Source organism: Tachysurus vachellii, chromosome 12, assembly GCF_030014155.1.
Source record: "Tachysurus vachellii isolate PV-2020 chromosome 12, HZAU_Pvac_v1, whole genome shotgun sequence".
Lineage (NCBI taxonomy): Eukaryota > Metazoa > Chordata > Actinopteri > Siluriformes > Bagridae > Tachysurus > Tachysurus vachellii.
In genome coordinates, this window is record NC_083471.1 from 11,583,821 (window position 1) to 11,610,117 (window position 26,297).

Sequence of the window (26,297 nt, forward strand, 5' to 3'; positions counted from 1 at the left end):
TGAGGACAAAAATCTCCTCATCAGTATAAATATACAGTTCGACAAATGTTGTAATCACACCCTTCAGTGTCACCCAAATGAGGATGTTTTTTTCCTTTGAGTCTAGTTCCTCTTAAGGTTTCTTCCTTTACCATCCAAGGGAGTTTTTCCTTGCCACATTCACCTCGGTCACCTCAGGCTTGCTAATTGGGGATAAATACATCTATATATCTAATATTAAACTTGAATTTTGTATTATATTCATCTTTACTAAAAAATAACCTTTAATGTTCTCTAAAGCTGCTTTGAGACAGTGTCAATTGCGCTATACAAATAAATTTGAAATTGAATTAATTCTTGCACATTGATTTGACTTCAAAAATTTGACTACACTGCCCTCTTGCGGTCAATGGCAGCATGGTAAATTGTAATATTACATCCCTTAAAGAAACAGCATTTTGATTAGCATCAGCAACTGTGGCCTGACGTTATTTCGTGCAGGTGAGAGCTTCTCGCAGGATTTTGAGGGATCTCGTTAATTCAGAAAAACAGAGCAAAATAATTTTTTTCATGAAGATTATTCTCATAATTCTGAGACAATTAACTCATTAATTCATAAAAACAGTGAAAAAATGTTTTTCAAAAAAAATTCTCATAATTGAGATAATTAAGTCGTTAATTCAGAAAAACAGAGTAGATTTTTTTTCCTCAAACGAATGCAATACGCTTCCGTAGGTTTTTGTGTCGCCTATGTGTCGCCTTATAAGAGCTAAGAGAAAGTAAGCTGATGTATAATGTTTTTAATCATAGATTTAATTTAGAATTTTAGCTTTAAAGTTTAGCTTAGATTAAATTTCATTAGTCTGGGCTTATAAAACACACACACAAAAAAAAACCACATAGCAAATAGGAAATTTAATATTAATGTTAATTTTAATAGCAAATGTAGAAAAAGGAAAATCAGCACTTCACATTATTACATTTTTTTGTTTACAAATACATTCATTATATACACATACAAAGATCTTTATATATAGTACAAAAAAATAAATAACACTCAAATGTCTAATTTTCCATCAAATACATATAATTTATTCTATTTATATTATAAGAATCCATAAATAATAAAGCACTGCAGTAGACCTTGTGCTCGTTCTCACTCGTCTTCATATCTGAAGTAGCCACATTCAATGGCTTTTGCAGTGATATTTTCTGCAGATAGTCTCTGGTTCAGACTTAGCAGGTCTTTAATGAGCCTGTTAAAATCTGCCTTCATGCCTTCTTTCTCCATCCAGATCTTCAGCAGCTCGTATACCCTGTCCTCAGGTAAAGACCAAGACATCTCAGCAGTCCTTATGGCATTGTCATTCAGGCCGATAAGTCTGAAGAAACGGTTGTGGAAGTTAACATCTATCTCTCCAAACAAGTCGAAGCTTTTCCTCAGAGAGTCATCTCCTGGGAATCAAATAGAGGCAAGAACCAGGTCACACACTGTGCAGGAATGACAAACTGAAGTATGCATTATATGAAGGTGGACAAGTATATACCGTTTACAGGAATGAGTCTGCGTAGTTGTGTGTTTTCCTGGTATGGAGAGAAAATAGGAAAATTCTCGTTAATACAAATATGATTTTGTACTGAATATGAAGCTTGGATGATGCTGTGATTCGCTCAGCCACCAGATGGCGCTGCACAGTGTGGTGCCATTTGCCAATTAGTTGGCTCTTCGGGTCTTTTATATGAACGTTAAAAGTCGAGGCGCATGAGAGTCGTTTTCAGGGTTTTTAAAACTTTTCAGGGTAATTTAATCAAACTGCTTCACCAGAAACCTTTTTTAAATATCTTATCGTTTCGTTAGTGTGTACTGTGAAAAGTGTGATTTACAAGTGTACTCTATAGAATATTAAGGCCATAAAGTCTCAACTCGGGCTTATCAGGACATTCCTCTGTTGTTTTCCTTCTTCTTTTATCTCAACACTATTTTGAAAAGTATTTAAACCTAATGGTGGTCAACAATCGGATTTTACTAAAATTTTTGACATATGACTATTTCATAATGAAAAACAAAAAAAAAATAAAAAATAGGGGGAAGAAAACTGAGAAACAGTGAAAAACTGAGGAAAACGAGCAATATACTCTAAAGTGAAAACAAGAATAAAAAAAATTCCTTCTACATACCAAAACAAACATGAGAAATCATTTATTCTGAAACCACCCACAACAGCGGTGACTGAATGCACGAGAGTGACTGTGAGAACAGTGACGCCATTCCAAAATTGTGTATTGAAAGAGGATGTGGTACCAGAGTGGTTGTGCTGCAGTAGTTCAGAAGTGCTGAACAAGTTGAGGACAAAGAGCAAAACGACTATCCGATGAGCAAAAGCTTACAATAAAGCTGGTCATTTTTAAAGCATGGATGAATAAAGCGTCACATAAAAACACAAGCATGCACACACAGATATTCAAGCGTCAGTTGAAGCTGCTAGAGCCTGACTGTTTATTCTAACAACACAATTGAGGAATATTAAGGTTCCAATGTGATATAAACAAGATATTTAGTATTCTTGTGTTAAGCACCAACACACTGTTTAGATATTAGCTTTAGTAAACACTTTCTGACCATTGAGGGCCGAGAATGAAACAGTGCTGTGTTATAAAGCTTTGAGAATGTAATTTTAAAATCTCTCTCCCCTGGAAATTAAGCGAATTTTATTTACATAATCAAAGCATGTACGTTGGTTCCACCTGACTGAACTGAGTAACGAACACGATTAAACCAAGTGTGTATTTTTCGAAATATAACCGAGTTCACACCTGACCTGAGAAATCGACATGCTGCTACTGTACTTTTAAAAGTACAGTAGGATCTAAAAGCATGTTCCAAGATTCTACATGAATTGATCACATTTACTGTACATCATTTATACTAATGATGGTTAATGGTTAATATTTTTTCTCACATCATACTGACCACCTATTCTTGTGCAGAAGAAAGATCATAAAACGCAGTGATTTTGGACCACCAAACCCCACTGTTAGGTGGCGCTGCATCACTAATACTGAAACACGGGTGCAGAAATAATTTTTTGTTCTTTTTTCTTCTGTGTTTAAGGAAACTAATCATTACATTAAGATTTTTGTCAACCTGTCTTACATTTTATTTCTACTGGAAACCTTCAGTTACTGAAATTCATTATCGGCAATAATCTTTTTTCATTCTTGTATTGTAATTATATCAGTCAGGCTCAGGTGAACATAAACACATTCTTGTTGTAAAGTACAAACAAGCGGCTTTGTCTGACATGACACATGATCCACATGCATCAAAAGAAAGAAAAATAAAAACACTTAATTTCCTCTGACTCATAATACACTATTTAATTTCTTTGTAGTTGCTTCTTTTGTATCTGTACTTGGTTTAGAAAACATCCTAGAACAATGATTTTTCTACCACAATCAATATATAATCCATCTGTCTGTCTGTCCTCACACCTAATTTTATTACTCCACTTTCCATTCATCTGACCTTATCCTAGTACTTTTGGCATTTATATACAAGGAGATAGAGGAAAGACCTTCTTTATTCATCCATCAATGACCCACCCTTCTGCTTCCAGTCTCTTTTAAATCTACTAATCAACTGATTATTTACCTATTCATCTAGCCATCTAATCTACCATTTCAACCATCCAGCAATTCTATTTTTTCATCTGTCCATCTATCAATCTAACCAACCATATACCTGGCCTTCAATTTAACCATAATCTATCCATTCAGTGATCTCTCAATTAGTTCAACATCACATCCACCCCAGATGCATCCATCTATTAAATCCATTCAACAAGCAGTTAACATCTCATCCACTCACACATCTACCAACCCAACTATCAACCTTGTCCCTCTATCGGTCCATCCATCCATCCACCAACCAAACTTTCCGTTCAGTAAATGACAACCCTATCCACCCATTCTTTGTGTACATACACAAATCCAAACTGTCTTCCACCTTCTAAACACATAGCCATCTTTAAATTAACCCAAGCCTTCCCTGGCATTTCTGCCGGTAAAAATAAAATCCTTATTTTTACCTTTCTCTATTTTTATTCCATGTCAAAATCTCCTGTTAACATAACACAATCTACTAGTTCTCTGACTGTAACCAGTGTTTGATGCCTGCCTGCACTAAAGCTGCAGCTCTCACCAGAGTGTTAAACTGCTGAAGCGTTAAGTGGCCGAGGCAGTGCTCGCTTGTCAGTGGACACACAGTCAAGCTGGCCTGGGATGAAGCCGTGGTGGTGGAGAGGCTTGGGCCGAGCCCTTTATCCTCATCGTCCTCCACCTTGTCTTCACCCACCATCTGACACAAAGTGATGAAGGGCTGGCTCTGTGCTCCATCCTCCAGTGTGCCATTGTTTCCTATCTGCTTTCCCTCCACCAAATCACTGCCACTTTCCTAAAATGGAGAAGAAAAAAAAAACATATGGTGCAAATCAACATCTCTCCCTCATGACACACACACAAAGTATAGAAAGGGCTTTTAAATAAACTTACTATGCACAATTTCCACATTCCTCTCGGCCATCTCGATGTCACTGGAATTACACAGTGGAATGAAAATATTGGCAATGGCAAAATTAGTTCATAAAAGAGAATTCCATAAACTTTGTGGAGGACATTTCATGCCTGGTTTCTTACATTTAGCTGATGTTCTCCAGTACAGGAAACACCCGATGATCACAATTATCATGACAAAAGCCACGACTGAGACGACTGCCACTGCATTTCCAAATGCAAACACAATTTACACATATTGGTTGATATAATTTAAAATAAGCTCCTCCCTTGTTGGCAAAAGAAAGCATGATACTGGTAAAAAATGAGAAAGCATTACTAACTCCGCCCTTAACCTGACATTATGTAATAATAATTACGAAGTTTGCTTATCTAATTTGTGGGACTTCATGGAATAAGATAATGTGTGTGTCTTTACCTGTTGATCTGCTATCGGAGTTGAAGCTTCTTTTTTGGCATTCAGTGTTTGATTGGGCTGTGCAGCTCTTCACAATCTCCTCATCTTCTTTACATCTAGATTTATCAAACACAAGGACCTTATCAGCTTTAATCACAAACAAGATACATGTAGGAGGAGTCTCACTTGCAAGATAATCGGCTATGCAAAATACATAGCGTCGCTGTCGGGCGGAAACCTCGTATGTCCAAATTTTGCCAATTTCATATTTTTTTACATATCGATGTCCCCACGTGGGTCTGTTATTTTTACACGTTATTAACCAATCTAATGCCTTGAAAATAACTTCAGCACGAATCTCTTAACTCCATTGGACACTTCAACTATCTGAGAAACCTCGTAACTCGACCTCTTCTTCACTCCACGGGAGAGCTTCGCGGCATATTTCTCCTCAAGATTAAGAGTCGCAACGAATCAACACGTCTTAAAGTGATATCTAAAGTGATTTTCGTGGGGCTCAAAGAAAAAAAAATCTTGACCCCCTCTAGTTCTGGTGCTCATCTGAGGACAGGAATTTAGCGCAAGACAATCCACTGCGACGCGGACTAAACCCTGTGCATTGCAGATAAGATAGGATTGTATCTTACAATGTCAAGGCAAGTCACTTTAAGCAAGCTGGCTGGCTTTTTGCCTCGTTATTATAGATAAACATGGTGAACTATTATTTTAACTATGATTTTATCTATGTTTATCTGTGTTATTGATGTATTTTAAATATCTATTTATTACTATTTATTACTGCTTATTATACATGTTCATTGACGTTTTAAAATGTTTTTTTATAATATAATATTTGAATTAAATTGAATGTTTTGGATACCACAATTAAATTATTGTTTTTATTATTATTTTACTGACTTTAAGTCAGCCTACTTATAGACAATGCCTCTCTTGGGACTGTGCATGTAAAACAATGTTTTTTGAACACTAACAAGTGAAAATAGTTAGGTTAGATACATTTTAGTAGGCCTGTTTTGTTAAAAATCGATAGTTGTAATGCTTCTGTGCGGAAAGAAACCCGTGAGCCATGAAGGTAAGTTTGCGAGCAGATTAGACTAATTTCCACCTATTAGACAACCTAATCAGATAATCATGTTTTGTATTGCATCACTTATAGCTCTTAAACCTTTAAAATAGAGTTTAGGAAGATGTATGTAACTACATTCATTAGCTTTGGTTAACTATTGAAGCCTTGTCTCTTGTCAAAAGGCTCAACGTGACCGCAGACTTTATTGAACACTGCTGGCAGGGAAAATGACGTGTTAATGTTGGTACACAACAGTATATGATAGCAATATAAGGTATAATAACAACTTTAACGATAGAATGTTTAATAACTCAAAAAAAAAAAACGACGTTTTTTTAATTTCCTGAAAAATGATGGTTTTGGAGATACGGGGATTACGCCCGACAGCGACGATAGACATTTTAAACACATTATATTGATATCTGCAAATTATAAAACCTGCATAAGTGTACAAGTTAAATCAAATTGGCAAGCTATTGTTTCCTCCAAATTTACACATGCACTTTTAGTTTTGACTAAAGTGTCATTTCTTTTGCATTTCACCATTTTTTGCATTTAAAAAGCTCATGATGCTTAAATGCCTTGGCTTAAAGGTTTGTGGTTGTGACTACACACAAAACCAAACCCACACTCGGTGCAGAGGTGCAAGTGTAAACATACTTCCTGCATGTCTTGCAGACCTCACAGGCTTGATCCGGCAGACAGAAGGATCCTGCTTTACACTGACAGTGAGTGTTTCTCGTGCTATTGCATGGCACCACAAGCTCCTGATCTACAAACATCAATATTGATAAAGAGATTGGCATCAAAATCAGAATGCTACAAATGGAAGAGTAAAAACATTGAAACTAAAAGTTCCACAACACTAATTGTAACTAGAAATGACATTTTTCTAAGGCATGGTGTCCATGTCCAAAATTTCTCATTATTGTATAACAGGCCAGAATAACACCATTTACCCTTAGAGGTATGAAAGGATATTTTATACAAGCATCACACCACCCCTGTGTTTTAATCATCCTTTCATTCTCTGTGGGAAGTAAAACTACACCAATTTACGTATGTAACTGGTTCCTGAGAAGGGAATTATACGCTGCGTCATAGCTGTTGCTATGGGAAGGCTTCTTTGAGGAAGTGGTGTCTGAAGCTCTGTGTGCACACCAGAGGTGGGTAGTAACGAGTTACATTTACTCCGTTACATTTACTTGAGTAAGTTTTTGAAAAAAAATATACTTCTATGAGTAGTTTTAAATCACTATACTTTTTACTTTTACTTGAGTAGATTCGTGAAGAAGAAACTGTACTCTTACTCCGCTACATTAGGCTACAATGATCTCGTTACTTTTCTTTTTACCTCTTTGGAATTCTACGCATCAATTTTAATGTTTTATTTTGACAGAAAAACTCCAGCTAAGGCTCTACCACGTGACTGTGTTTCAAACGTAGTTGTGCAGTCTCGTCACGTTACCATACTCAATCTCAGCGGCGGGACGGGTTAGTTAGCAACACAAACATGTCAGAATCAACCGTCGGCAATGCAGACACAAATGAGGAGGAAAACCCGCACCCCTGGCCTCATATTGAAAGCATGTTTACCTTAGTAAAAGTGCGAGAGAGCAGCTACATTATGAGGTGTCTTCTGTGTCTGCCAAAGCAGATAGGCGCATGTTTGTCTTTTAGGTTACATATGACAGAGCTCTCAAGTCTTCACCGTGAGACACGCATTTCAGTCAGTTCACACCTTGTATTTCTTACGCTGAGAAGTAAGGGAGAACTTTTTCTGCTATAGACAATTGAATTAATGGACGAAGCGCAGGCATACAGTACACAGAGCAGTTTTGTCGAGTTCAGCTGTTTCGAGTTTTTTTTGTGCGCTCAACTTTACTCAGCGCCGCTAGAGCCGACAAACAGATGACATCAGACGTGTCGTTTCTCACAACGCCGAACACACATATTTAAAGGGATAGTTCACTCAAAATGAAAATTCTGTCATCATTTACTCACTCTCATGTTGTTACAAACCTGTATAAATTTCTTTGTTCTGATGAACATGAAGGAAGATATTTTGAGAAACAAAAACAGCTTTGCAACCAGAAGCTTTAGCTTACCTGAAACTAAGGAAAGTACTAGAGGCTTCCTGAAATTAATTAAAGGAGTAGAGATGTATTTCATTATTATTGCCCTTTCATCAAGGCATCAAATGTGCAACAATCACAACACAAAAGAAATGAAATGTGTGGGTGTGTTTCCTTCTGTTGTTCTGTCACTGGAGACACACACGGTTTATGAGAATTTATGGGCTGCCTCGTTCTAGTTCTGCCTGGTAAAAAAAGTATAAAGGTTTGGAAATTTGTGTTACTTGTGCATATTTATTTTTTATTTATTATTATTTTATTTATTAAGTAGTTGAATTTACCTGAATTATTTTAATTTAAGCTATTTTGTAATTAATTAATTTTAATTTATTTTATTGAATGGATGAGCCATAATTTGCCTAAAGATTATTTTGTATTTTTGTCTGTCTGATTGTTGTCTTGTGTTAAAAAATAAATCAGACGTTACTCAACAGTTACTCAGTACTTGAGTAGTTTTTTCACCAAGTACTTTTTTACTCTTATTTAAGTAATTATTTGGATGTCTACTTTTTACTTTTACTTGAGTCATATTATTCTGAAGTAACAGTACTTTTACTTGAGTACAATTTTTGGCTACTCTACCCACCTCTGGTGCACACACACCAATTTAATGGCTCGGGAAGGACATGTGACGAAGTGATTGTGCGCCAGGGAGTCCATAGAAGGGCATCTACGTCACATTACTCCAGCTTCTATTTGTCTTAAGGCAAGCGCAAGTGGATGCCCGGCCGTGGCCAGCGACGCAGCAACTCATTCCCTTCTCAGGAACCCAGATTACATATGTAACCTGTTGCAGTTTTCTTTCAAAGGAACTCGACACAGCATCAGGGCTGATACTATGGAAATGCCAATAGCCACACCGCCACGCAATGGTCGATGACAGAGGCCATGAGAGAGCACGATCGGCCTGGGAACAGAATATCAATAGCCCTGCAGGACTTGGGACCCTGAAGTGGGGTCCAGGTCCAGGTTATAGTTCCTGGTGAAGGTGTGCGTAGAGGACCAGCCCGCCATAGCACAAATATCTTTAAACGGTGAACACCCCTGGCTAAGGTACTGGACGAGGTGATACCCCTAGTGGAGTGAGCATTGATGACAAGAGGCGAGGCAACACAGCGCACCTCATAGGGCTGAGTAATGGTCTCCACTACCCAGTACTATCTTCTTTTGCCCTAGTCTTAGACAACAAGACAGACAATAGACATAAACATACACAGAGCACTTCCTGAAGACAAAGAACCTGAAGTAATGTGACGTAGATGCCCTAATATGGACTTGTTGGCATGTAAACGCTTCGTCACGTGTCCATTAAATTGGCTTGTGTCCAAACAGAGCTTCAGACACCACTTCCTCAAAGAAGCATACCCATAGCACCAGCCCTGAAGCAGCGTAGAGTTTCCTTGAAAGGGAACTGCATTTTTCGACACATATTGTCGCTGTCGGGCGGAATCCTCGTATCTCCAAAACCGTTATTTTTCAGTAAATTAAAAAAGCGCTGTACCTTATCTGCAGTGCACAGGGTTTAGTCCGTGTTGCAGTGGATTGTCTTGCGCTAAATTCCTGTCCTCAGACGAGCACCAGGTCAAGATTTTTTTTTTTCTTTAAGCCCAGTGTTTTGAAGACATTTACCTCAGAAGACGTGTTGATTCGTTGCGACACTTATTAAGGAGAAATATGCCGCGAAGCTCTCCCGCAGAGTTAGGAAGAGGTGGACAGTTGAAGTGTCCAATGGAGTTACGAGATTTGCGCTCAAGCTATTTTCAAGACTTTAGATTGGTTAATAACTTGTAAAAATAACAGACCCACATGGGGACTGACCAATAGCATCGATATGTGAAAAAATATGAAATTTGGACATACGAGGTTTCTGCCCGACAGCGACGATATGCATAAAGTATACATGGGAATGCTGAAAATGTAACAGAACACATGTTTCAATGTGGCTGCATATTATGAGGTACGTTTCTTGACATTGGGGCAAAAACTAGGGTACTAGGTACCAGTCAGAATAGTGTAACCAGGTAAAACATATAAAGCATAATGATTCATTTTAAACAAATGCTGAGCTTTGTAAAAGTAACAGTAAATCTGCATGATTAACCATTAACTTCTTAGAGCTCAATTTCAATTATAAATGTTTTGCCTGACAGATGGAGTGTTTCTCACTAGTATGTCTTTTCACATAAAAGCACAAACACTTCAAATGGCTGTGACTGTATAGCTTTTCGTTGAGTACCTGGGCGACACTTGGTGCACTTCAAACAACTGGAAATGCCGTTATCATGCTCAGTGTAGGTGTCAAATTCACACTGATGACACACACTTCTCTCAAACACTTTGGTACATGCCTCTTTAACAAAAGTACCTGTAAAAAAAGAACAATATCAAACAAAAACAAAAAAAACAGTGAATCAATCTGCCAAGGAACCCACATCCCAGAAGATTCAGAACATTCATCATGCTTGTGAGAAACACCCGTTGTGCATTATGGGAAACATGACAATCACCAGCTGGACAGTTGAGGCAGCAGATGCCATTGTGTGTGTACCCTACACCTTCACTGCATATGGCGTCTTCCTCCGTTTGGCTCCCACAGGCCCAGGTCCATAACAACAGCTGGAAAATGATAAACGCCATTTACATGAACATGCTGAAACACATTTCCTGTGCATGGATAAACAGTCATTGATATGCAGAATGACATTTGTTTTACAATTACAGTTGGAGTCTTCAGTAAACAAGTGAAAGGAATTATAGCGGTTAAAACCATTATTGAGAAAAATACTAATAAAATGACACCCAAGTGCCTACATACATATCAAGAAGGTGCATTTTTTTTCTGTAGTATGAAATAAGGCACCCTGTATGAACATGTTAGAAAGTGATCAAAATAAATATGTCTGGCACACGATTGTATGATTCAAATTCCCCTCACAATATTACACTTTAGATCAATTTTATTGTTAAATGTGACATTGGGTCAGAGTACAGTATGTGTATGTAAAGTGAAGATGAGCAGGTCAGTCTAAAGATGATCAACACTGACTCAAACCCTAAACATGAGGTGTCATTTATTATTTATTTTATTATTTTTTTACAGATTTCTATTGACGTTCTACAACCAGGGATCTACCATATAGGTGTTTAGTTTAGTTTTATCATTCATAGGTCATGTGTTTATTTAAAACAAAAAAAAAAAAAAGAGATTTTATTCTTGAATGTTCCAAAGACAGAACATACTTTAAGTCCTAGTCAATATGATTCATTTGTTTTTGGATTAAACTCATTCTGTCAGAGACCAATAATAAATAAACAACAGTAATTATTTACACCACTGTATGAACAAAATAAAAGTAAATGCAAAGCTATACGTAATCGAAAATACTGTTTGTATCAATGACTCACACACCCTCACACGCACATTCCGAGGTGCGAGGAAACACACTTGACAGTGAAAACCACAAAACAAACACACAAAACACATACAACTAAACTAATATGAACCCTTAACTCTGAAAAAAGTCATTTCCATCTTAAGAAACACTTTGAGAACATAACGGGAAAACAGACCATTAAACCTCAAATTAAAGTAAAGAAATCTTCCAATGTGTTTGACAACAAATATTTTCAGGTGTAGAACACTAAGAGTTTAGGAGAATTTTACATGTAAAAAAAAAAAAAAAAAAAATATAATAATAATAATAATAATAATAATAATAATAATAATAAAAGAGAAAATTATATAAAAAAGAGGGCTTTAAAAGTTTATTATAATTTATTTTTGTATTGAATCAACAGTGTGGACCTTGTGCATGAAATTATAAACAATGTTAATGTACCTTAATCTTAGATCAGGTTTTCTGTATGTGGAAGTTTCAACACTAAAAAACTTTCAATAACTACCCGAAAAATATGAACGTAAACGCGTAAATAATAAGAGTCATGGATTAAATGTGTTTTGTAGTTAAATAGGGACCTGATTATTGAGTAAAACGTGTCTGTAATCTACGAAAGTGAGTTTCGTTATTTTTCATAGTGTTTTTAGTTTAGCTTTAGACTCACCAGGCTGATTACACGCCTCATGATAATCCTTCAGCGCTCACGAAGAAATCCGATGTATAAATGAACTGCACACCTCCACATTTGTTAGCAAAATACTTCAAACGTCATAACGTTCACACGTCAGACGCACTCCTTCTGGTTGAGGAAGTAGAGGAAGTCAACACTTACACTCATTCATGACTAAAGCAACCCGGTCTTCAAAGCATTTGATTGGTTTAAATCTCTGGTGTCATTTGAGGTAATGTTTTTCTTTTCTTTTCTTTTCTTTTCTTTTCTTTTCTTTTCTTTTCTTTTCTTTTCTTTTCTTTTCTTTTCTTCCCTTTTCTTTTCTTTTCTTTTCTTTTCTTACTTGCTTAAGTTTGATTCTTTCAAAATTCTTTCATTGTCTTCGTTTCAGTGATTCTGATCATTTGACTCTCAAACCAGAAGAACCCAAAGGAAACCCCCCCCCCCCACACACACACACACACACACACACACCCACACACACACACAATATTTACAAAATGAAAAACTTTGAGAATCTAGAATACAATTGATATGGTTGAAAATGTTATCACTGTGGTAAGAATGACTTCCTGTGCTGTTCTCTGTCTGAGTCTGGGGAATACCAAAACTCAGCTGCTAGTTTAGCAATTGCATAATCTCTAAACCAGAGATTATGCAAAACCACATTGCCTTGCTATAGAACATGACTTTTTCATTTTTAGGATGCCCCTCAGAAACACACACACGCACACACACACACACACACACACACACACACACACACACACACACAATAAGACTAAGAAAACTTTAAATATGAATATGAAACAGAGTTGTGAATAATCATATTTACATCAATGATACATTAAGTGATAATGAATGTGAAGAACTTTGTTAATCTAGAATATAATTGTTATGGTTGGAAATATCACAGGTAGTAAGAATGACTCCCTGTACTGTTCACAGTGAGACAACTTTTTTCAGTACATGGGGAATACCAAAACTTTCTGTGGATTAGAGCTGTTCTGGGACTGCTAGTTTAGAAAATCACATTGCCTGGCTATTGAACAGGACCTCCCCTTTTTAGGAAGCCTCTCATAAACACACTCAGCAAACAGTCACACACACACACACACACGGACACACAGAGAGACACAGAGAGAGTCACTATCAGAGCAACGCCTAGCCTCCTGAGCCTAACTGATAACCTCGATGCATGGTAACAAGTGTAGGGCAAGGCTGAATGCCAAACCCCTCCCTGCTCCCTACCTAGGGTACAAAATAACCTCTTATACCAGCAATTATTTTCCAATAAATTTTTAAAAGTGAGACATTTTGGATTAAGCTATACAGTATAGCTCACTACTCTGCACTGTATTAAGGACACTAGATACAGCATGGCTTCTACACTACACCAAGGGCACTATATCTCCAAAAAAACGTTCAAGATACAACCTAATCTGCTGTCAGTTCACAGGAAAGCCAGGAGGAGCCAATCCAGTTTAGTGAGTCATTGACTAATCTATGGGGAATTTCACGGTCATATGCTACAATTCAGACCTATGTGTTTCTTACAAGGGTTGAACGTTAAAAAAAGAATGTTTCAATTTGGGCATATAATACATCACAAAGTGCATAGAATCATATAGATAAAATAATCAGCTAGTCAAATAAATAAATTAATCCAGAGGTGTAAATTTATAACAGCCAATAATGTTAGTATTTTTTTTTTCATACAGACTTAACTTTTATTGCTAGCTATTACTTTCCCTTATTTGTTAACAGTAATTTTCTGTTCATGTCCGAGCATGTTCAAGTGCATGTTAAAGGGAGTAGTGCTGCACTTTCATTTCCTCTTATTTCAAACATTTATTCAGTTGAGTCTGGGGATGTGGAAGACTAGTGGTTAAGTTGGCTGAATTCTCAGGTCCACTAAGCTGCCACTGCTGGGCCCCTGAGCAAAGCCCTTAACCCCCAATTACTGAGATGTGTAAAATTTTAGTCGCTCTGGATAAGCCAAATGCTGTAAATGAGTCTCGGGGCTTGCGGCTATTTGATGAAATTAACATTTGTTTGATTTAAGGTTGGGGGGTACGGTGGCTTGGTGGTTAGCACGTTCGCCTCACACCTCCAGGGTCGGGGTTCGATTCCCACCTCCACCTTGTGTGTGTGGAGTTTGCATGTTCTCCCCGTTCCTCGGGGGTTTCCTCCAGGTACTCCGGTTTCCTCCCCCGGTCCAAAGACATGCATGGTAGGTTGATTGGCATCTCTGGAAAATTGTCCATAGTGTGTGATTGCGTGAGTGAATGAGAGTGTGTGTGTGTGTGTGTGTGCCCTGCGATGGGTTGGCACTCCAGGGTGTATCCTGCCTTGATGCCCGATGACGCCTGAGATAGGCACAGGCTCCCCGTGACCCGAGGTAGTTCGGATAAGCGGTAGAAAATGAGTGAATGAGTGGGTGAGTGAGTGAGTGATTTAAGGTTATTTTTTTAAAAATGGCGATATGCCATTCATGACACTCCTTGCACAGACTGATTAGTCATAGATTAAACATGATAAATGAAAGCATCTCTTGGTAGTACACACTTATTCTTGCACAACATCCGCTCTGTTATTGTGACCAGAAGAGCATGTGACACCCACTGTTCTGTAAAGTTAATAGAGGTTTAGCAAAGGTGCCATGATTCATTTGATACCAGGGAACGATTCATATTTAAACCAGGGAAGGAAGTCTTTCACACTTTGATTTTGTTTTGTTTGTTTCAAATATTAACTATTGCTTATAAATTACAGCCAACAGCTCTTTTTTATAACACTTATGTCACAGAAAACATCTTATCTATAAGTCTGTTTAACCTGAGAGTTCAGCAAGTGATACTTGCTTGTTAATGCTGTAACACTGATTGTACAATATGGTGTTTTGAAGAAACCTCACTCATCATTAGATACAGGTAGAAAATGATATCATTCCATTTTCTGACTTCACATTTGTGAGGAAATTGATTTGCAAATTGGCTAAATAAATCTAAAACATAGTGAACTAATTCTTAAAATGTGTCTTGAAAGGTATAAAGTTCTCAGTAACCATGAGGTGGAGTTTCTCTGTGTACTGTTTGTGAACATGCCTAATATGATAATAACTAATAGCTAATCAAATATGTACGAAAAAATCATCAGACAACAACATACATTATTATTGTTTCATTTGCAACTTCTGTTTTGACTCATTCAGGAAATGTTATATGTAATGCTAGATAGCTACTGTATTTTTGTATTGTCTTGTAATTTTTGTCCTGCACTGCCATGTCTGTCTTGTTTGTCTTTTTCCTGAACAGTTTGCACCAGGTTGCACTTTATGTATCTAGGACTAACTTAATAAGTCCATATCTCTGTCTTTGTTTTATGTAGCACATGGTCCTCGAGAAACGTTGTCTCATTTCACTGTGTTCTTCAACAGCTATATATGGTTGAAATGACAATAAAAGCTTCTTGACTTGACTTTACTTGATACCACAAAGGAAGGAAGTTTGGCTTTATACATCAAAACATGACTAATGTTGAACTTTTGTGTGCATAGTGGTGCGTTTTTTGAGAAAAATGTGTGTCCCAGGGACTCTTATCTTTTTCTACAATAATCTACAATATACCATTATCATCTGCCTATTTATTAACAAAGCGACCAAAAAAAGTTGCTTTGTTGTTTGTTAGGTGACAAACAACAAAAATCTTTTGAGCATTTTTTAATACATTTTTTCAAATCTGCAAAATGTTGTTGTGTTGTAATTTGTGTTAACCATAATGCAATAATGCTCTTTTTTTCATTAATAATAACTTTATATGAATTGTTTGAGAGCTCCTGAATCCGGGGCACATTGCTTTAAAAATCTAAAATGACTAATCTGACAAAGAGCCATGTTCTTGTGGTCAGGCTGCAATTACTATGTATCATAAACTTTCTTAGCTTATAGTCTCGTGTGTGTCTCTCCGTCTCTCTTGCTTTCTCTCTGTCTCCTCTGATAATGTTACGCATGTGTGAGATAAGAAAACATTTGAACTTTGCATCTAAAATGTTGGCACACAAAAAGAAAATGACATGGTTTTTTTTCCGTTTCCCCTTGATCTTTACTTTATTTGATATAGTAAATGCTTAAAATGTGAGTTTGGTTAATGATACAAGTCTTCATTTAATCTCACTTCTCTAGCAGAGTGTTTACGGAACTAAAGTGTTTGAGTGAACATACTGTAAGTGCTCTCTACAAGTCAAATTTTGGAGACAGTAGACTAAAATGTAATTGTTTGCTGTCTTAAAACCATGTTAATGAAGGCTTCTAGAGGAAATTACATTTATTTATTCATTTATTTCTGAATCCATTAAGTATTATTTTTCAGCTAAAGGATATGACACTTTAACTTTAGCAGCAACTCTATTATTCTTATTAAATCTGCCCTGGATATTATGAACAAGTTAATGTTGGTAAATATGTCTGCAGGAAAATGTTTCCTTTTATGGCAAAGTGAGGACAGTTGCGTAAGCATCATCCACACACCTACATACATGGCTGATGCAATTCTTGTTCCCACGCAGTGTTTAAGCTCAGGCATGACCTTGATTATTCCTAAAACAACATCCAATTAACCTGTCACTCCCACATGATGTTACTCATTCAGAACAACAAATCAGGTGATGTACTTTTTTTTAGTTGCAGGTGAGTGTTGAAGCCCATATAAGCACTCATAGTAGTTTGTATGCCCAGCTACGTAACAAGACCTGAACCATTAAAAAAAAAAATAGCTTGGCTCTAAATTTCACAGCTATCAACAATCTTGGACTTGGACTAAAAATCTGGACTTGTCGGCAACAACAACAACAACAACAACAAAAGACTTGAAGTTGTTTAAACCAACTTAGGAAGTGCAAGTGCAAATAAAGATAAATAAACAATAAGGATTAGCAGCTTCAATTACAAAGCAAAAAACGATAAAAAAGAAAGCAATCAATTTAAGTAGAAACTCTGGACTGTTAATTATTATTTATATATACAAATCTGACCACAGGAAACAAGTGAGCAGTTTAGATTTAACATTTGAACTCTTGAACTTCTGATCAGTTGCGTAATACTTAACCACTAACCTATCACTTCTCTACAATTAAAATGTCAGTGACAGAGTAAAACTCATCCTCAGTGATTCATGAATCAATGAAATCTAACAATACTTTGGGATACAGTCTGACTTTCGGACACTTCTGCAGTAACACTCGGTTGAAGTATCGCCGCCTGAAGCCTCCCGTTCATCACACATTTTTATGTGCTCTGTCGGTGTGTGTGATAATGAGAGTGGCTCTTGGGACAGGAAGGTTTATGGCGCATGAAGTCATTAGTGAGAGAATGAGAGCGGGCTGTGTCCTGACGGCTGTCCCATTGACCCATGCCATATCTTTACATTTTATAGCAGTGTTGCCTATTTATTTTACAGGCCCAGTTATATCTTATCTTCATCTCCCTGCTGATCAATATACACTCACCAGTGTCCACTTTAATAGGAACACCTATACATTTATGCAGTTATCTAATCAGCAAATCATGAGGCAGAAGCACGATGAAGAAAACATCTGATCTCTGAGACTTTGATCATGGCATACATGTTGGTACCAGATAGACTGGTCTGAGTATTTCAGAAATTGATGATCTCCTGAAATTTTCAACTAGAACAGTCTATATTGTTTACACAGAATCATGTAATTGGCTATAAATGGTATAGTAACTTGTTTATTCTTTACAACCATGGGGAGCAGAAAAGCATCTCCGCATGCACAAAACATATGCACAAACATTGAGAAGGATGATATACAACAACAGGAAAAACCAACAGGTTCCACTCCTGTCAACAGCTCTTGATCTTTATCTTTATAAGAATTATGCATTTCACTGCTGCCATGTTTGGCTGATTTGAATAACGTTCCTAATAAAGTGACTGGTGAGTGTAAAGAGTCATTAAATACTTTTTGGGCTTGGTTTTAAACACTTCTTTTACTGTTCCTATTAAAAATGATAACTGTAACTTTAACTGTTTATAAGTTAAAAAAAAAAAAGATAAAATAATTAATAGAAAGCTTTTGTGCCACCTACTGGTGAATGAGTATAAAACACTGTTATTCGGTTTAGATCAACTTCACCACGAATCTCTTCAGTGAAAAGTGGCACCAGTGGAGCCTTTTTTTTACTCATACATGGTGTAAAAAACCCTGGGAAGTGTCGAGATGTGCAGCAGAGATGAATGAGTAAAAAAACAGGCTTTTGTGAGGAGATATATTGTTAGCCTCAGAGCTAGTCGATAGCAAAGAAAATAAAAACTAAAAATATTCTTTCACTTGTCTTTCACACTACAAAACAATCTGTAAGCCCTTTTAAGTTAAGAAGTAAAAAGATCGGAAAAATGCATAAACATTCAATCCCAACAACGAAATCTAACCAAAAATGACAATTACACAACTTCTGCTAATCGCGCCAAACATAGTGTGTGAGTTTTGAAGGATGGCTTCTTTAGCTACAATGGCTTCTGTAAATACTGTAAATCTGTGTAGTTTTCTCTTTTTCCGTAATTTTCTTTTTTTCTCTGTCTTCTGAAAATAACTTAACATGCAGGCATTATAATAGAATAATGAAAGTGAAAATAGCTGGCAAGAAAAGTAAGTACTCCTTAAGTGATAATAGCAGTATGTTGTTTAACTACGCAAAGCCACATGTCCTATTCATCATGTTCATGTTTGACAGGACCATACAAATTTGTATATCTTGTATTATAGCAGTTCAAATTTGGTGCATTGATACAATTCTCTCATAATAACCACTGCACGTTGAACATGGCGTATCATGGCAAAGAATTTGGCAAAATATTTGAGTTTTTGAATTGAATTTGAATTGTCACTCTCCACAAAGATGGCCTATGCTATTAGAAGATCGCTAACATCCTGAAACTGAGTTATAGCACAGTGGCCAGGGTCATACAGAGGGTCTCCATGTTGTGTTCCACTTGGAACAGGCATCGCAAGGGTCTATTGTAGAAGTTGATTCATCAAGCTGTGCAGGTGCAGAAGCTGGCTTCAAAAACAGACGTATAAGTGCTGCCAGCATTGCTTTAGGGGTTTAGAAGCTTTGCTCAGGCCATACACCACACTGTAAAAAAGTCAGTTTTCATGGCCATCGTCTTAGAAGAAAGCCTCTTCTGAAGCTGGCTAACAAGAATGCCCGCAAACAGTTTGCTGGAAATACCCTGTCCAAGAGACTGAATTACTGGTGAGGAGTACCAAGAAAATTGTGTCTTGCCTAAAATCAAGCATGGTGATGGTAGCATCATGGTCTGGGGCTGCATGATTGCTGCTGATACTGGGGAAGCTGCGCCTTATTGCGGGAAACATGGATTCCAACATGTACTGTGACATTCTGAAGCAGAACATGATACCCTCCTTTCAGAAACTGAAGGAACGCCAGTTTTCCAACATGATAACAACCACAAACACAATGCCAAGATGACAACTGAAGCTGAAGGTGAAGGCCCCTCACACTCACCTCCTCCGACGTCTATGCTCACTGGGCAGGATCAACTCACGCAAGGCTGCTGGACCAGATGCCATTCTTGGTATGTGCTTAGAGCATGTGCAGAACAGCTTGCAGGGGTTTTTACAGACAACTTCAACCTGTCCCTTGCCCTAGTGACTGTGCCAACGTGCAAATCCACCTCCATCACCCCAGTCCCGAATTGCAGTACCGAAGCAATAGTAGAACAGATGATGCAGGCTCCTTATTCGGTTAAGTTTTTCTACATAAAGGTTTTCATAAAATTGCCCTATATATAGCCAGAAAACTATACATACATACATATATATATATATATATATATATATATATATATATATATATATATATATATATATATATATATATATATATATATAATGTATGTATATATATATATATATATATATATATATATATATATATATATATATATATATATATATATAATGTATGTATGTATGTATGTATGTATGTATAGTTTTCTGGCTATATATAGGGCAATCTGGCCTCATTACAAAACACAAATTTTGGATGGTTTATTAATTAACACAGTACAAAAATGCGAATGATTTGATTGATGGAAATAAAAGATCAACTGAGTAAGTGTGGATTATGATATAGTGAAAAGTTAGCATTAGTATTTCAACGAACTGTATAGAGTCACTATAATATGTCATCACATCAGAATTAGAAGTGAATTACACATTTCGTTTCACTATGAGAATTTCTTCAGAATGACCCATTATTGAATATTTGTGTTCTTAGTCACACAAGTAAGTTAGATATGCTCTCACTAATCAGCATTATAATCAAATTTGTCACTCAGGAATGTGCACGAGTGACTTGAATAAGAACCAGATATCAAGCTCTTAGATTAAAATCTTCGAGTGGTGATTTTTTCCATAGTATTCTGAATTTTCAACTTCTAGGGATATTTTCTGGTCCATCATCCTACACTTTATTTGTTTTGGGTTATGGTGAGGATCCTGCTAGGATTTAATTTTGCATTGTTTTTGAATGTTTTAAATTTTCAGTCATTCTTCCTTTTTGAATGGAGACAGGATTCTTGAAGTCCATAATTCAAAAAGTGAATGTTAATAGACATCTTGAGACTTTCATGCTAACTGGATAACATCTTTCACTGTTAATGACCACCAGGACGTGTCTTATGCTGAGCGAGCGCTATTAAAAAATGGCAGGAATGAGCCCCATGGAGGGAGCAGATTAATGAAGGCGATGATTTGGAAGAGACAGGCATGGTGTCGCACTGCCCTATCCATCTCCGTTCTTACAACCTTTTCCACTCTGCTCTTTTTCTGGTTACATCCATCTCACTGCTACGTTCTCCTCTACTGTGGCCAAGTTTGGTCAGAGCAGAAAAGAGTATTTTTTTTCTTCTTCCTTAAAGGTTTCTTGGGAGACTGCGCTTTTTTTTTATTTTCAATTGATTCAAAAGGAAGCTGGCAGTAACAGATGGCTGTGCGCTCGGTCCATATTGGTTATATTAACCCTTGAAACCTGAGTCAATTCCAAAGCTCTTTCACTTCCTGTATTCATTTAAACACCGTTTGACTCTACAGGAGGTTACTGCACTATATATGGTGTACAAGCCATGAGGCAGAGTTCTAAAAATTATGAATGCATCAATCCCACCTTTTTTTTGTTTATTTGTTTGCATCATGTTTTTAAGTAAAGATTAAAGACATTGAGATGTGGTGGTGTAGCAGTACAGCATTGGAACACTGATAAAGCTTACAAAAATATCAGATTCATAATTTTTAGATATGTGGTTATAGAAAATGAATCTAAACCTGTTGACTGGATTAAAGAATTCGACAGAACTTTAACCAAGTCTGGCTTATTTATTAGGAAAGTGCTAAGTGGATGGATGAACTGGTGGTTGTGTAGAAGTTTGAGGAACAGATTTGATGATGCATCTGGCTTTGTGGTTTATTTGGCTAAGGATCCTAGGAAATGGTGTGTGTGTGTGTGTGTGTTTTCATGGCATAAATGATGTGTTATGTTTAGTATCGGGTTAGTAAATAAAACTAAACAATCTTTCCATTTGACTTTATTGGATAAACTGTTTGTTAATACATTAAAATTTTGTGGAAAAAAAATCAAGCGAGGAAAAATCCAGCATTTATGCATATATTTATTGTCATGTGGCTGGAATTTCATCAGTAGCAGAAAGAGGAGAGCTGAGCTGAGGAGCAGACCAGAATAATTTTGTTTAAAAAAAAAAAAATCAATTTCACATTTGATGGGACACTATGGCATTAAAAAGGCAGTTTCCTGCACTGTTATGTAATTCTTCTCTTCATTCTGTGTTGTCATCTTTAGTATATTGTCACCATGGAGATGAACAGAAACTGACGGATATTAATCGTACATTCTGTCCACTCTGTTTCTGTCACCCAAAAAAAAGAGCAAAATGTACATAATTTGCTTTATACATGAAACTCTATGAAAACATGTCAGATTAAAAGAAACAACAGCAACATGGTAGATGTTAAACAAAATGATAATCCCGTTCTAAAAGCAACTGTTAGCCTCAGTTTCCTCTCTAAACCGACGTCCAATTTAACATATTCCACTGTTGTACTGGTTGCAGGAAATGAGGCGTCTGTCAGATTAAAGCTTTTTTTTTTCTTTTTTTGAAGATGTTTTGGGGCATGTGTAAATTATCTGACTGTAGCTGTCTCGGCAGAGCAACGTCCTCCATGCAGAGACGACCGCAGTAACTGCTTTTGTTATCTAAGAGAAACACATTGGAGCTGTTGTGTTGATGTTCAACCCGAGATCCATGCTTACAATCCCCAAACACCCACCCCTCCACTTACACATCTTAAAAACAACATTAAACAGAAAAGCACATATTTTATTCATCTTGCGTCCCGGTCGCTGCTTTTACAATGGCTCCCTACTGGCAACACGAAACGTTGCAGTACACCGTGTGCGGGAAAAACAGATCCTTGCTGACAAAGAGGAAACCACATCGCTTCTTTTGAAACGCGCCACACACTTGACCTCTACAATGCTTTATAGTGCAACTGAACCACGAGATAAGTAAGTAGTAGCACACTGAAGCGTTAAAGGTCCATGCTGCCTGTGAACCAGTGGCAAAGCTTAAAAGAAAAAAGGAAATGGTTAAGAAGGTTTATGACCCGAGCTGTCCCTCATAATGAGAGGACAGCTAAGTCAGAACTTTCAAGTGCCCTCCTCTTCTGTTTTAAAGCAGTGCGTCATTTCACTCCATCGTTACACACTCCTTGTGTTCATGTCTCTCTCTATCTTTCTCTGGAGCCAGACATAAGCACTCACATCATGAGTTTACAGAGACGGATCGTGTTTGCATCTTTCTCTCACTGATTGTAGTCTGGCTGCGGCTCGCTCGGGCTCTGGGCCGAACTTTTCGAATGGATCTTGCTGATTTCCTCGAGGGCACTGGCCAGCGAGTCCAGGTCTCCAGAGGCCTGGTGCTGAGCCTCCCACAGGCTGAGGATGACCCCAGATGGGCTGTGCTGCTGTGCAAAATATGAAAGGTTCCTGAGGAAGAGAATACAATCACAACAGTGTGATTAATGTGATAAATGTGACACCAACAACTAGATGTTATATTGTGATGTTGTATGATTAAGAATAACTACAGCAAGTGTTTTTTTGTGTAGAAACAAGAAATTGTTCATTTAAATTACAGCTGAAATGACTCAAGAAATCAAGAAACAAGCAACACTGATATAATACTATTGTATATTGTATACAGAGTTGTGTAAAATGTTGTCATTTCTGGCTCCAACCCTCATGTGCCCTTCTTCTCATGAGCTTTTCTCAGCTGAGTCAGTTATTTGTACTCATAAGAGAGACTAAGAGGGATACCAGCACAAAGGTTTATATAACAAATGACAAGCACACTGCTTTAAATTTATTTCCAAATAAACTAATTAAACATTGTCTTATTTAAAATTACATGTATTTACAGTCAGTTTAAGAACTTGCATTAATCTTATATTCACAGCCACTTGATGGCAGTGTTTCAACATGTTTGTTTGTGTAAACCCCAAACAATAAGCAGTTATTTGCTCTGTGTTGTAAATTATCTGAAAAGCCTTCTGCAGTCATGAAATAATAGCATTCCTTAATAAAGCTGAACAATGGCGGTGCCTAAAACATCAGATGCTTCCCTTCTTGTGATATGACATGCTTAGCATGCATAAGTTATTAAATATCGCAGAACATGCATAATGTATATTATATATGTCATTACAGCATGATTATTTAAAGAGCTTTGTGTCGTATTATAGGACAGCAAAGCATGCGTCAGCGTTAAGTGGAAGAAGTGAAGGCAAAGTGAAGATATGTAGTGGGTTTTTTTTTTTAAAAAGAAAAAAATCTACAGTAACTGTCACTCTGAGCAGGTTAAGCTCATCATGTTTGTGCAAGGCTTTTACCTCTGAATGTTGAGTTTCTGAGCCAGGAGCTGCCAGTCCTTGCCCTTGGTGTTGGCAGTGTCAAAGGTGGCGCAGATGCGCTGCCGAATGGATAGAGGGATTTTAAAGGCTTTAGCGCCCGTCTGGGAGGTGACTGTGCAGTCGGTCTGCATAAAAAATGGGAGCGTCTCCTTTTCTTTCTGGAAAATTATTAAAAGGAAAACATTATGCAGTGAGTTCTGATGAACTCAAGATACGCAAGACTCATAATGATCATATGATGTGAATGAACTGACCTCCTCCACACAGGTGTAGACCTGCAGGATCTGCTCATGACCTTTGACCTGGCGCGCGCTGATCTTGCAGGATAGCTGTGAGGTTCCGACGTTGAAGCGCTCCAGAGAGAAGGCACAGTGCAGAGGCTGCTGGTTACTGCTCCATACCTGCGAGAAGGAGAACTCCTGCAACACATTTGGGGGGAAATGTGGGAAAACAATGGGGAGATCAGATGAGAAACATGGGGATATAGAGAATGAAAAGGTAAAAGAAAAGAAGACAGAACAAGAGAAATAGGAAACAGATTTAAAGAGATGGGGAAGGGAAAAAATAGATATAAAATGCAGGTAGAGAAGGAAAGTGATGTAGATTAATAGAGAGATGAAAATAGGGGAGAAGGATAAAGAGAAGAGAGACACAGTGTTCAGTTATATGAGTAAAGTCTCTGAGTCAGCATTGCTACTTTGCTAAAAGAGCTGTATTTGAGACGCTCAGGACAAAACCAGGCTCTGACCCAAATTCTTGTTAATTCCAGCAGTCAGGTTGCTCACAGGTTAAGCCCCACACCCACTAGTGGAGAGCAACGTCAGCTTTGGTGTTGAATTAATTTCAGCAATGAGACATAAGAGCATCAAGCACCCTTGACTTAACCCGCTGTAAGAAGAGGGTGTTATTCATGAAGGGACTGGAGAGGTGCACAATGGGATTGGTCTAGAGGCTAACCTTTTCACTTCCCACTGGAAAACTGTAGAGTGGTCAAACCTCCAAATCTCTTTTAGATCTAATTCGATCAGCTTCTCCCTCATTTTCTCCAAAGCCTAACCCATCACACATCATCAGAGCTGATTTCAGATCAGTGTAAAAAGGACAGAAGCTGGAGGAGATGGAGCAAAAGATAAAATCCAGTCTAGTGGAATCCTAACACACATGACTTGATTCATCGGCTAATTAACAAGTCTTCATGATGTTAACATTGTTAATCATCATATCCTCTTTTGTGTGAGAGGAATCATAGCACTCTATCGTAGTGAATGCTAATATGTTGCCTGGAAATAAGGACAAAGCCATTTCCTGAAAAAATTGAATCGCATTGTGCAAACAATAGAGGTGTTATAAAACCATTCGGAATATACCATTATTGGAAAATAATCAACTTCAGAGCAGTAACGGTAATTTTATATCAGCTGATTGTTTTCCTATAACAGCACATCCTCAAGTGTTTTATTTGTTATAAGTAATATCCATGGAGTAACTATGTTAAAAAAAAATGAATAAATATATACAATTTTGTCCCATAATATAATTTACCCATGCAACCTTCAAAGGCCAAGTGCTAACCTTCAGTTCCCCTGACACATGTAGCACCAGTTATGAACTGCTAGAACGCTAACTACGCTGTTCTGGATACATCTCATAACATCTCATGTTCTGATTGATAGCAAGAAGGTCATTCTTCCCACACATGTTCAATCTTAGGAATCTCAGGAGATTCAAGTAGAACAGCCAAGTAGAACTTTCTTTCATACAAAATAAAAGGACAATGACAAATATCTGCAGAACATCTACTGCAAGACACTTGTGGATTGTTAGATATAAACATAATATAGAGCCTCACCTGACAGGTGCTAAAGGGTTTGATGCTCCAAGGGAACTGGGGGAGATCCTGGATGGAGACCTGTAGATTGTTGGTGTTCCCTTTAAACAGAAGCATCTTGGGTTCCTCCAGGAGCAAGCCATGTCTGTTGCTCTCTGCAGTCACCACTCCCTATGACAAGGCATAACTTTTTTTTTGCA

General features: G+C 37.3%; 2 protein-coding genes and 1 long non-coding RNA gene across 6 annotated transcripts in view; 1 reads left to right on the forward strand and 2 right to left on the reverse strand.

Moving 5' to 3' along the window:
• Positions 1-893: 893 nt before the first annotated feature.
• Positions 894-12,372, reverse strand: hdr (hematopoietic death receptor). 2 transcript variants are annotated; one of them, XM_060883789.1, is made up of 10 exons: positions 12,233-12,372; positions 10,678-10,786; positions 10,407-10,535; positions 6,696-6,807; positions 4,970-5,064; positions 4,675-4,755; positions 4,531-4,571; positions 4,334-4,432; positions 1,527-1,563; positions 894-1,434 (listed from the first exon to the last, which is right to left on the reverse strand). In XM_060883789.1, exons 1-10 carry the CDS (start codon positions 12,251-12,253, stop codon positions 1,136-1,138), a joined length of 1,023 nt encoding a protein of 340 aa, XP_060739772.1. In that variant the 5' UTR covers positions 12,254-12,372; the 3' UTR covers positions 894-1,135. The 2 variants fall into 2 exon arrangements, with proteins under 2 accessions (XP_060739772.1, XP_060739771.1); XM_060883788.1 differs by having other exon boundaries at positions 4,181-4,432.
• Positions 12,373-22,743: 10,371 nt separating this feature from the next.
• LOC132855115 (uncharacterized) lies at positions 22,744-23,972 on the forward strand. The gene is made up of 2 exons (XR_009649289.1): positions 22,744-22,866; positions 23,176-23,972. It is a non-coding gene; the product is annotated as an uncharacterized LOC132855115 (long non-coding RNA).
• unc5db (unc-5 netrin receptor Db) overlaps positions 22,860-26,297 on the reverse strand; it is a 148,042-nt gene continuing 144,604 nt past the window's right edge. For all 3 annotated transcript variants that reach the window (XM_060883858.1, XM_060883857.1, XM_060883859.1), the window contains 4 exons: positions 26,119-26,268; positions 24,524-24,688; positions 24,249-24,427; positions 22,860-23,346 (listed from right to left, as the gene is read on the reverse strand). In XM_060883858.1, the coding sequence (XP_060739841.1) occupies positions 23,163-23,346; positions 24,249-24,427; positions 24,524-24,688; positions 26,119-26,268 (678 nt within the window). In that variant the 3' untranslated portion in view covers positions 22,860-23,162. The remainder of the gene's footprint in view (positions 23,347-24,248; positions 24,428-24,523; positions 24,689-26,118; positions 26,269-26,297) is intronic.

Coding starts and splice junctions, on each gene's coding strand:
- hdr (XM_060883788.1), bottom strand. CDS start 12,253: ATGAGGCGTGTAATCAGCCTG. Junction 10,787..12,232: donor TGAGGCGTGTAATCAGCCTG/GTGAGTCTAAAG, acceptor ATCATTTTCCAG/CTGTTGTTATGGACCTGGGC. Junction 4,756..4,969: donor CTCCGATAGCAGATCAACAG/GTAAAGACACAC, acceptor TTGGAAATGCAG/TGGCAGTCGTCTCAGTCGTG.